This window comes from Manihot esculenta, chromosome 9 (genome assembly GCF_001659605.2).
Source record: "Manihot esculenta cultivar AM560-2 chromosome 9, M.esculenta_v8, whole genome shotgun sequence".
Taxonomy (NCBI): Eukaryota; Viridiplantae; Streptophyta; class Magnoliopsida; order Malpighiales; family Euphorbiaceae; genus Manihot; species Manihot esculenta.
Window position 1 is genome coordinate 34,561,247 of NC_035169.2, and position 12,428 is coordinate 34,573,674.

At 32.7% G+C, this 12,428-nt stretch overlaps 1 protein-coding gene across 4 annotated transcripts; it reads right to left on the reverse strand.

The window, feature by feature from the left end:
• Window position 1: 1 nt before the first annotated feature.
• LOC110623681 (RNA-binding protein 42) lies at window positions 2-4,530 on the reverse strand. 4 transcript variants are annotated; one of them, XR_006352125.1, is made up of 7 exons: window positions 4,155-4,530; window positions 3,356-3,533; window positions 3,122-3,219; window positions 2,989-3,038; window positions 2,637-2,740; window positions 1,793-1,889; window positions 511-569 (listed from the first exon to the last, which is right to left on the reverse strand). XR_006352125.1 is itself a non-coding variant. In XM_021768695.2 (6 exons), exons 1-6 carry the CDS (start codon window positions 4,377-4,379, stop codon window positions 261-263), a joined length of 738 nt encoding a protein of 245 aa, XP_021624387.1. In that variant the 5' UTR covers window positions 4,380-4,530; the 3' UTR covers window positions 2-260. The 4 variants fall into 4 exon arrangements, 2 of the variants coding, with proteins under 2 accessions (XP_021624387.1, XP_021624386.1); XM_021768695.2 differs by lacking the exons at window positions 2,637-2,740; window positions 2,989-3,038 and adding an exon at window positions 2-314 and having other exon boundaries at window positions 484-569; XM_021768694.2 differs by lacking the exons at window positions 2,637-2,740; window positions 2,989-3,038 and adding an exon at window positions 2-403 and having other exon boundaries at window positions 484-569.
• Window positions 4,531-12,428: the final 7,898 nt, after the last annotated feature.

The window sequence follows — 12,428 nt, forward strand, 5'->3', positions numbered from 1 at the left end:
ATGATTTGAATATTCTCTCGTAAGAACGCAAAAAGTGCTCCACAACAAATAACAAAAACAAAGCTGTAGAAAGCTACAAAGGGTATAATGTACTCAAATTTTTTGAAAAAATAAAATTGTATCATACGATTCTACATCATCGCTTGGCTTAGTGTCCACGAAAGGGTTCGAGAATAAAAACTAAAATCACAACCATATGAAGATGCCATTTCTGTACGTCCCTTAGATGCCAGATGCCAGCATTACGCGGGTGTATTGTCTTACTTATGCAACACACTCTTTCTGGGAGGTTTTGGTTTCTTCTGATGATGGTTCTGTTTACATCAAGGAAAAAAGGGGTATCGGATAAGCATACAAAACTGCCCAACCTTCTAATCTCACATTTGTAGGCTACGAAAACAGCCTACAAAAACAGTAGGGGAGGAGAGTAGTGAATATATTCTAGAAGATTACTTAGAGTATCAACAGATAAGGAAACTTTACCTTTTGTCTTTCTAGTGCATCGTGATCTGTCCTTTCCTTCCAATTGCTCTTGCGTAATTTAATGGGCCGATTTCCAACATATTTACCTGAGTCGAGGTTTAAAAAATATCACCACAACCATTGCAAATATAAATATTCTCCATTTGCCCATTTTCATGATTGACAGAAACCCCCACAATGACCAAATTATATCAGCAATATAATAACGGAGATGCAGCTAGCAGATGGAAACATGCGTAATAAGGTTGGAGGTTTACAACATAGGACTCAAAACACCTATGCATTTTTCTCTCATAAGCACAATAGAAATTTAAAATTAATAAATTAATGAAAAAAAAAAAAGCAAAGAACGTTTCCTAAAATTCTAGACCCATTTTCAGTCTTTATTTTGCCAGTCCAAGAAAGGTAAAATGAGGAAATAAGGAAATAGAGAGAGAGAGAGAAGGCTTGGATAAACATAGTGAAAGAGAGAGGGAGAGTGTAAGCTTGAGGGGGGGAAGACCACAGGTCAAGAACAACCATCACAAGCCAAATTGTCTAGCCAGGAATACCCAAATTCCCTCCTTTGCTTCAATTAATCCTAGTTAATCTCCCTCAAAATTGAATTGGACGTGCGAATAAATATGTGGCTGCCAAATTTGTCCCCATTGTTTCTGGTGTTCCCAGCACTGATGAAGTGAGTCAATCCCTCCTCTGCTTCCAAGTGTCAATTTGCTAGTTTGAGACGACATACAATATAAGGTATGATTTATGAAACTGAATCAATCATAATGGGTTTTCTCCATAGCAGAAAGAGTGGATTCCACTTCGCAAAGCCACGGCATTTCCAATTCTCAATAAATTGTGAAATCTAGGTCGTAATTTAGGTTCAGCATGTATGAAAGGGTCATTAGTTCTTTAAGAAATGCATAGACAATTTTCAGGTGCGGTCCAAAAATAAGAAGATATATTAATGTATTATAGTTATTTGAGAGTTCATAGAAACTATAGGTATTCATATTGCATGTAAACATCACAATGATGTTTCAATTATAAAATTATAAGATGCTTAACGAGATAGCTGTTGTACTTTACCTAGTACTAAACAATTAATTGTCAATATAAAGCAAGTAATTTTCAATTTCTTGATCTATGAATTTGTTCCGAGTTGTGGCAGTTTAGCAGGTCTTCAAGTCAAGCCTATCTTTAACATAATGGAGATTGGTGTGAAATTTAATGATTTCTCACATTATTGAAGACGCTCAAAGCAAGCACAACTATTAAATACAAAAAAGCGGGGGAAAAGGAAAGGAAAATTGAATTCACTTACCATTCATCTCCTTCAGTGCTGCTGCAAGGTCGGAAGGGTTGGAAAAGCTAACAAATCCATAGCCCTTGGTTTTGCCAGTCCGCTTATCTCTAACAACCTGTCACGTAATAACGTTAAGGCATAAGCATATATATTTAGCATCAATATGATAAGAAATCCCATAATCCACCATTTGGCCTAGGTTAGGTGCTCAAGGGGAGAAGATTTGGATAATCATGAGAATAAGCCATATTTTTCTCCTCTTAAAACATAAGAGTTAGAGAGAACCAAATATCTCAAGATAGCAGAAGCGAAAGAAAAAAAACTTACCACAAAAACATGATACCAAGTGTATGTTGATGCCAATACAACAACACAAAAATACACAAGAGAAAGAGGAAATGCACTATCTAGCCCCAACCCCACTCCCTGCATTCTTACAAAATGGCAAATTTTTGCAGCATACTTCAAAATTAAATTTTAAATAGCACCTTCAATCTTTATTTAAATGATTACAACAAAAAAAAAACTTCAAATAAATCCTCTGCAAAATAAATAAATAAATAAATAGTTGCACTAACATCCTTCCAGTCTAAGGCTAGAAATAAGTATATATTAGATAAAATAGCCCCAAATTTCCACATTATCACCTTTAAAATATTTATATATTAGAACTAAAACTACTATCCGACCAACAAGGCAGATGAATTTAATTAAATCAACAGTATATGAGACCCTTTATCTCGAGAAAAGCTATGAAAGTTGTACCAGTAATGGAGTTGGAACAAGATATTCCGAAGACGTTGGGTTTCTATTTATATCAATAGAAGAGAGACCACTTGAAATTTTTTGATGGGTTACTAACCTGACTCCAACTTGCTCAAATCAACGGAATCAGCTAAATAACTCAATTAGTCCATGAGTTTATCATGTCAAATATAACCAACTCAAGCTCCAGAAACCTTCCAGCTGTCCATATCCATATTAAATGGTCAAACCAGACTTTGTCTATTTTGTAGCTTGCACATTAAATAAAAGTTAGGTCTTTAAATTGCTGGCATATGAAATCCCACTTTCTTGAAATTAGTGTCACAAGCAAATGAGCTTATATATTGACAGCCTTTGCAATTTTGAAAGGGAAATGCATAAGTTACATAAATTCTTCTATCAATTGGCAAGTTGCATTTAAACAATATGTAGATTGGAAACCATCCTACCTTAAAATACAACAAATCATATATGTTCTCTGGGTGCTTCAAAATATAATCTGAAGAGAGAATGTAAATGCTGAAACATGCACCCAAAAAAAATATTAAAAAAAAATTCAAGAAAGTTGAAGCATAGACTTACTCTAGCCATGTTAAATGAAGGAAACCGAGAAAATGCTTTTGAAAGAACATCATCATTCACCTCATTACCAAGATCACCACAAAAAAGGCGATAATCATCTGCAGAATATCAGAAGAAGTAAATTATATATTTTTGTAACATGAGAAATAGACATCAAAAGAAATAGGTTTAATGTCCAACAAGCAAATGAGAAGCAATAATGACTGAGAACAGATTGGGTTAGATGAGTAATACTTTCTGGCCAATCTGATAGTGTTGGATCCTCCCAAGCCTGGCCAGCAGCTTTCCGAGGAATTGCTTTCTTTTTGGTTTCTTGTTTGTGCTCAATCTCACTGCTAGCTAGGGCTGCTTTCACACCCTCAAGTGCTTCAGGCGTAATTGTTTGTGCATCCCTTTGAAATAATTGTTGTGCCTGTTCAAAAACACTTGTGATTTACGCACTTGGAAGTATAACAAATGTGCTAGCCATATACCACTATTCTGAATACATGCATGCTTAAATTAACAAATATTTACTGCAAGAGTGCGTTTATTGAGTAGATGCATGAAACATCTATGGTGCATTATGGCTGTTGATTGGACTACAACTGTAGTTACGGCGATATTCCAAACCTCAAAACAACCAATTTTCATAGATAAATTGGTCCCTAAACCCAAAACGATTCCTATTTCGTTCAAGAAATTTTACTTCATAAATATTGATGTTCTTCAGAAAAAAAAAGTTATCCATGAAATTAATTGTTCCGTTTCTTCTTGGTATCAATAAAGCACAAAATTTCGCAAAAAGCACAACAATCCAGCATACAACCATATTCATATCGCACTTGTGTAATTAAACAGTTCAAAAAATAAGAAAGAAAAACTGACGCATTAAGAAGTCAAAATTATGATTCACAAAACCCCAAACTTCATAACACAGCATCATTCTTTCTTAATAAAAAATTTAAAAAAATTAAAATTACAAATCATAACCACTAAAATACCGACTCAAATCGCAAAAATACAAATACTATGAACATATATTGAAGCTGACCTGCTGGAATTGGGGAAGAGAGTAGACGGGTCCAACTGGAGCAGTGTAAACAGATGCACCGACGGGTTGAACTGCGGGTGGAGCAACGTAGGGTTGGACCGATTGCTGGAGGTGAAAGGGCATTGGGAAATACGAAGTGTTTGGTGTCGCCGTTGCTGCGGTGTATGTGAATTGCGAGCCTGAAGAGGCTGAAGGAGTTGTGGTTGAAGATGGAGGGATCGACATCGGATTTTATTCACGACTCGTCGTTTCCAGGCGAAGAGCCAATAGGAATCGATTAGCGTAGCGCTACTGTAATTTGGACGGAGGAGAGAGAAATTAAAGGGGGAATCTGAATGTGAATGTGAAAGTGAAAGGGAATGGCCCGGATGGCAAATTTGGCACATAAATTGGGCTTTCTATCAAATTTATATTTTTATTATTGCTAATATAAATTTATCAAAATTCTAAAATAATATTTATATACAATTACTTAAAATGTATTTATTTACAAATTTATTTTAAATTAGCAAACTTATTTTATATATATTTAAATTTATAATGTTGATAAAAACTTAAATTTCTATATTATTAATCATCTATTTTAATTAATTTATACAAAATATTAATATAAGTACTTAGGCTTACCAATATATATATATATATATATATGATTTTGTTTAAAACATATTTTTTATTTGATTACAATAATATAAAAAACATAAAATATGTTAACAATATTCCTTTTTATAGAAAGTTTTAATAACATTGATTACATTATTTAAATTTATATTTTATTTTTATTTTTCAAAAAAAAAAAAGACTTAATATAATCTTGTTTCTCATTTTCTCAGTTTAAGGAAAGGTGAGAATGTTCTAGCCTTCCTCCAAAAACAAATAAAGTAATACATTACATATATCATTAATTAATGAGTTTTAATTTATGAGAAAAATTTATTATTTAATTTTTTTATGATATAAAAATTTTTTTAATTGATATTTCAATTTAAAAAATATATTAAAGAGTCTATTGACTTTTAAAAAGTCTATGCTGTTAATTTTAATCATTGATTATGTAGGAGAATCTCAAGCATAATTTTAGAAGAAATAAAAACTCAAAATTGAAGAAAAAAAAAGGAAGCTTCACTTGGCAAACTCCAAATTTGTCTATAAACACATTGAAGAGTAAGGAATCTCTCACGTGCAAGTCGTTCTCAAGACTCGGCCAAATTGAGCCAAGCAAATCGGCATTCCTAGCAGCCAAAGTCTCATCATGGCTAATTGAAATAGTGCTTAGGCAATGTCTTTGACTTCTATAGTAATAGTTCTGACATCCGAAGGTGGTATAATATGAATACTTAAATAATGATTTGATTCAGTAAAAAAATTAATGAATTGGAATTAATTCAATGGGAATAAATATTGGTAGTGAGAGTACTTGAGCCGAGTCTAATGTTTGTGAAGTTAAGATTTTTTAAAAATACAAAGTGATAGTTTTTGTGATGTACAATAAGAATAGAATTCTTAGGTCCTCCTTATCGTTTTCATGACATGTCAAATTGAATAAAAAAAATATTTTTTAAGTGATTTATTAATAATAAATAATTGACTAATTAATTTAAAATTTATAAATTTATATATGTTCATTTCATGCGTCACATTTATCTAATTCATTGCATGCATTTATTACCTTAGAAATGTTATGAGGAGAAGGTCAGAGTCTTTAATAAAATAAAGAATGTAAACGAATAGAATAACCACAAAAATTAAATTATTTGAATTTAAACTCTATTTATATTAGCAATATCTGAATTTATTTCGAATTCGATTAAAAATTAATTTAAACTGTTCGAATTCGTTTCAAATTCAATTACTATTATTGGAATAAAATTTAAATATGTTTAGTCTTATATATTTTAATTAATAATTTATATAAAAATATTTTTTATTAATAATTTTTATTTAAAAAATTTAATATTTTTAAAAAATATTTAAATTTTAATTTTTAAATAAATATATATATAAATTTATAAAAATTATTATAAAATATATTTTTTATATTAAATTAATTATTTATATAAATGAATTCAAATAATGATACTTATATATAGAATTTAACTTTAATCTGAACTCATAATGAATATTATTTTTTAAATTTAAATTTATATTAAATTTAATTATAATTATATAAATTTATTCTATTAAAATTCGGTGGGATGGATAATTAAAAATACTCCAAACGTCGTCATTCCTGTTCACCCGTCTTCAGATAAGCCACCCAATATCGCCAATTTCTCGCGTCCTTTTCATTTTTTCTTTTAGAAAAAATAAAATAAAAGAAACTACTTTTTTCAGCTCTTAAACCTTCAACTATATCCTTATAATTATTATTATATTCCCAGATTACCCTTGTTTGATTGCTGTATAACTACAAATTTCTAATTTGTCCCAAATTAGCAATTGAAACCTGTTGCTTGTATTATTATTATTGTAAGGTTACATAACATGCCTCTTAATACTAGTGGATAATATTAGTAATATAATTATAAAAAATATATATATAAATTTCATAAATAAATGTTTTTTTCTATAATTTTACTCTCTGTTTTTTAGGTTTCTAGAAACAATTTTTTCTCTTTGATTTGTATTTCTGTTAGATGAAGATTAGATGTTTCAATCGTTTTTATTGAATAATATGCCCCATAATTTTTCTACCTCATTTTTCCTTGTCCTCTCCTGTGAATTGTGAGTTCAATTTTCCCCCTTTCTTTGATTACCTAACCCATATTTTTGGTTCATGATTCATTCTAGAGTTTGATTATGGTGATGGTGGATTTTTTTTTTTAAACTGTTATTGTTGATGTTGGAAAGGTGTAGTAGGTCTTGTTTGTCATATTTGGATTTGTAGGTGCACTGCAATTGAGAAATTTTGTTTTTGCTGTAGGAAAAAAATGATTTCTCTCATGCCTTAAGGTTTAGGGTTAGGGTTAGATCTGCTAGAATCAGATTCCTTTTTTTTTTAATAATTTCTCTTTTGAAATTAGTTTTTTTTAAAAAATTTGTTTACACTAATATTTTCTGCTGCTCAAAATCTGTGTGAAGAAGTGGTGTTTAAGCTGCTTCCAGTGAACAAGAATTTACAGATTCTGGATCTGCAAAATGTAAGCTCGAATTCTATTTTTGTTTTTTTAAATTATTTTTCATATATATAGATATATATATATTTCTTTTGTGAAGGTTGTGATTGGGTTTTGTGAATTTGTCAATAAATTCAATTATTTAGGTTTCTGACAATTGGTGGATAGCTTTCACTTCATTTATAATTTATATTGTTTCAGATCTTGACGTCAATGGATTGTGTATTTTGTCCTTGACGATGAATTATAATTTATGATGCTTGGGTTCTTTCAATGTAATAATTAAATCATATCAATAAGGTTTCCAGAACATAATCCATGTTGTGGATTTTGTCTTTTAAGTGACTCTTTTGATCAATAGACATACTGAAATGCAAGTTTTAACTATTCTTTGATCAGTTTAATTATCTACGTACCTTTATCTCCTTTTTTTTTTTTTTCCTTTCTTTCGTTTCACCCTATCTGTTACTTTCTTCTTGAAGAATTTTAGAAAAATTTAGAACATTTTTGTATTTCACTCTTAATTTTTACAATTAGTTTATAAGACTATTTATACACAAAAAATTATATCTAAATAGGAAATAAATAATCAAATAATAATTATATACATAATTAAGGATCCTAATTAAATCAAATCATATCCCTAGAATCAGCTAAAATTAGCAAATAAGTCAACATTTCCCCTCAAATTAATGCAAAGATGTCGCACATGCCCAACTTGCAAATCAGATTATAGTAGATCTTGTTGTTGAACCCTTTAGTAAACACATCCGCAAGTTGCCCAGTAAAGTCACATGAATTAGGTTCAAGACACCATCTGTTATTTTTTCTTTAATAAAATGTTGATCAATTTTAATGTGTTTCATCCGGTCATGTTGGACTGGATTTTGTGCTATAGTTATAGCAGCTTTGTTGTCACAATACAAAATTATTTTGTCTCTCTCGTGCAATCTCAACTCCCTCAATAACTTCTGCAACCATAAGAGTTTACACACACCTTGGGTCATTGCTCTTTATTTTTATTCTGTTTCGGCACTTAACCGAGCAACAACACTTTGTTTTTTCTTCTCCAGGTGACAAGACTCCCGCCCACAATTGTGCAGTAGCCAGAGGTGGATCTCCTGTCATCGAGAGATCCTGCCAATTTGCATCTGTAAAAATTTCAACTCAGAGGTAACCATATTTGGAGTAAAGAAGCCATTTCCTTAGCGCAGACTTTATGTATCTCAAGATGCAAAGTACAACCTGCATATGGGTCTTGCGAGGGTCATGCATGAATTGGCTGACTAAGCTAACAGTATAGGCTATATCTGGTCGAGTGTGTGAGAGATAAATCAACCTTCCTATCAATCTCTGATATCTTTCAATATTCATGGACTCACCGCTTCTTGCTTCCAGCTTGTGATTACTTTCAATGGGAGATTTTGCTGGTTTACACCCCTTTATACTTTCAATATTCATGGACTCACCGCTTCTTGCTTCCAGCTTGTGATTACTTTCAATGGGAGATTTTGCTGGTTTACACCCCTTTATACCAGTTTCTTCTAAAAGATTAAAATTCCTTTTTCTGATCTAGCCACCTCGATACCTAGAAAATATTGCAGTTTTCCTAGATCTTTGATTTCAAACTCCTGAGCCAACAATCTCTTTAGTTGAGTCATTTCCTTTTTGTCATCACCTATCACCACTATATCATCAACATACACAATAAGAAGGGTGATCTTACCCTTTTGATGTTTGATAAACAGAGTGTAATCAACATTGCTTTGTTGATAACCAAAGGACATCATGACTCTGCTAAACCTGTCAAACTAAGTTCTGGGAGATTGTTTTAGCCCATACAAAGCCTTTTTTAACCTGCACACTTTTCCTTATGCCTTCTCATCAGCGAACCTAGAAGGAATTTTCATGAACACTTCTTCCTCTAAATCTCCATGAAGGAAAGCATTCTTCACATTAAAATGTTGCAAGTCCCAGTCCAAGTTGGCTGTGCAAGATAACAGAACTCTAATTGAGTTCATTTTAGCAACTGGGGCAAATGTCTCTTGGTGACTCCATAACTTTGGATGAATTCTTTAGCAACCAATCTGGCCTTAAACCGTTCAATTGTGCTATCAGCTTTGTGTTTGACTGTGAACACCCATTTACAGCCAACGAGTTTCTTTCCAGGTGGGAGAGTGACAAGTTCCCAACTCTCATTTTTAGCCAATGCTTTCATCTCTTCAATCATTGCTTCCTTCCATTTAGGATCTACAAGAACTTTATTCCAATCCTGTGGAATAGACATAGAGGAAATAGACAAAGCAAAGACTCTATAGGAAGGAGACAAAGATTCATAAGAAATAAAGTTAGAAATAGGGTGTTTAGTACAAAATCTAACCCATTTTCTTTGTGCAATAGGTTTATGTAAGTCATTGGAGCATTCAAGAGTTGTGGGTAACTCACCAGGAGAAGATTCTTAACTCTGAGTAGACTGCATAATGGCTTCTTCGGCCTTGTCTCTCCTCGAATACCTTCTCAAATATGGCTTGTCTAAATGACCAATTCTCTCTTCCTGATTTGACATCTCCCCCTATCTACTAGAACTCAAACTCTCTAGTTGAACCATATCATCTAGAATCACAGAATTTGGAATCACTTCTTCTTGCTCATTATTCTCCCCCTGAAGAGGTGAGTGGGTGGTATTGAAGTAGGGTTCAATTTCTCGGAAGGTAACATCCATACTGACCAAGTATTTTCTAGAGGGAGGCTGATAACATTTGTATCACTTCTGTGTCGGAGAATACCCAACAAACACACATTTAAGAGCTTTGGGATCCAATTTCCCTGCCGTCCTAGTGTGGACAAAGCAAACACACTCAAATACTTTTGGTGGAACAGCGTATGAATTCTTCCTTTATAGAACTGCCAAAGGACTCATAAAGTCAAGGGTCTTGAGAGACATTCTATTGATAAGATAAGCAGATACAAGGATTGCATCTCCTCAATATGTTTTGGATATATTCATGGTGAACATAAGAGATCAAGCTACCTCTAATAGATGCCTATTTTTCCTCTCAGCAATACCATTTTGAGCACTAGTATAAGGACAACTAGTCTGGTGTATTATCTCATTACTCTCCAAATAAGCAGAAAAGCTATTATCCATGTATTCTCTTCCATTGTCAGTTCTCAAAATTTTTACCTTAGTATCAAATTGAGTACAAACCATCTTATGAAAGGATTGAAAACAAGAAAATACATCACTTTTAGCTTTAATCAAATAGACCCAAGTCATTCGAGTGCAACAATCAATAAAGGTGACAAACTATCGATTACCAGATAAAGAGACAATTTGAGTAGGCCCCCAAACATCAGAATGAATAGTCGCAAAATGAATTTGACTTTTATTATGACTCAAAGGATAGAATGTTCTAGTGTATTTAGCATACTCACAAGTATCACAAAATAGAAAATCAAACTGAGTTTTAGCAAACAAATTAGGATAAAGTTTTTATAAGACAAAAAATGATGGATGATCTAACCGCCTGTGCCACTGTATTATTTCCTGATTGACATCCTTATTTTCTCCAAAATAGGCTTGAGATATCGAAGAACCTAAATCACACTCCAACATGTATAAGCCATCATGTAGCCTACTCTTGCCAATCCTCTTCTCTGTGCGAAGATCCTAAATAACATAGTGATCAGGAAAGAATTCAATTTTACAGTTAAGGACATTGATGATAGCACTGACAGATAAAAGGTTGATAGGAAAGTGGGGAACATGGAGGACAGATGATAATTTAATGTTGGATGTGCAAATAACAGAACCTGTTCCGGATATGGGAGTAAAAGAGTTATCAACAATTCTGACACTATCCTTGGTTAGAGAAAGAAAATAATTGAGAAAGTCTTTAAAAGAGCCTGTCATGTGTCTATTCGCACCAGAATCGATAATTCATGGAATATTATTAAGAGAAGAAGCATCACCTGACTTTACAAAGTTAGATGTAGCACTGGAGGATAAGTAATCAGAGTTAGGAATCGGGACCCTTTTATCTTCTGCCATCGAGACTCTTTTACCTTTTGTCACGCTAAAGATTTATGAACTGTGAAAAAATAGGAGGTATCCAAGGTTGTACACACAAGAGAGCCCAATCGATTCACCAAAAAGACCGGGTAGCAGGAAGGCCGGAAAGATGGTCGGAATCATTGCCGGAGTGATTGGAGAGGCGAAGTAGCGTCAAGCGATGGGTCACGCGCCGAGAAAGGGAGGCGTGTCGGAGCTGGGCGATTGGCCAGCGACAGTTCGGCAATTCTCCTGGTGTCGGCGGTGAGAGGAGAAAAGGCTCCTAGATGAGTTAGTACCAAAAAAGGTAGATCTAGGATTTTGAAACCTAAGAGAAAAAATTGAATTTGAACCCTAAAATCAGGAAAAACTCTGATACCATGAAGAATTTTGAAAAAATTTAGAGTGTTCTTGTATTTCAGTCTTAATCTTTACAATTGGTTTATATGACTATTTATATACAAAAAATTATATCTAAACAGGAAGCAAATAATCAAATAATAATTATAAAGATAATTAATGATTCTAATCAAATCAAATCATATCCCTATAATCAGCTAGAATCAGCAAATAAGTCAATATTTCTGAAGTAAAATTATGTTTTGCATATTCCTTTTTAGAAAAAAATGTCTACTTAATACGAATAGCTGGAGGTGCTAAAACTAATGAATGCATGGAATTAGGTTCTTATAAGTGCTTATATTATTGAACTTTTAGCAGTTTCCTACAATGTATAATTATAATTGTTATTCCTTATTATTTTGGGTAGAATTGAATATTGAAGTGGAATGGAACTCATGAGATTTTTCGTTAAGGATGAGAATGATGGCGTCCCATCAGCTCCTACTGGTTTTGAGTCATTAGCTGCTTTCACTTTAAAGAGGGTACAAGATGGTGAAAAACAAGAAACTCAAAATGTACTTACCAGATCAGCCTCCATAAGGACTTCTGAATTACAATTGGTTAAAATGGAAATGGATACGGACACTTGTGCTGACACAAACATTACAAGGTCTCTCCGGCACAGAGCTTGGATAAACTATGGACAATTGGACACTAATAGTTCCGAGGATGAATCTGGTTCAGCAAAGCTTAATCAAGTTAATA

Bases quoted from the DNA above. Each gene is read 5' to 3' on its own strand.
- LOC110623681 (XM_021768694.2), bottom strand. From the start codon at position 4,379: ATGTCGATCCCTCCATCTTCAACCACAACTCCTTCAGCCTCTTCAGGC. The intron at 3,534-4,154 runs GTCAGCTTCAAT...GTTTTTGAACAG, and splicing joins CTCTTCCCCAATTCCAGCAG to GCACAACAATTATTTCAAAG. The intron at 3,220-3,355 runs GTATTACTCATC...GATATTCTGCAG, and splicing joins ACTATCAGATTGGCCAGAAA to ATGATTATCGCCTTTTTTGT.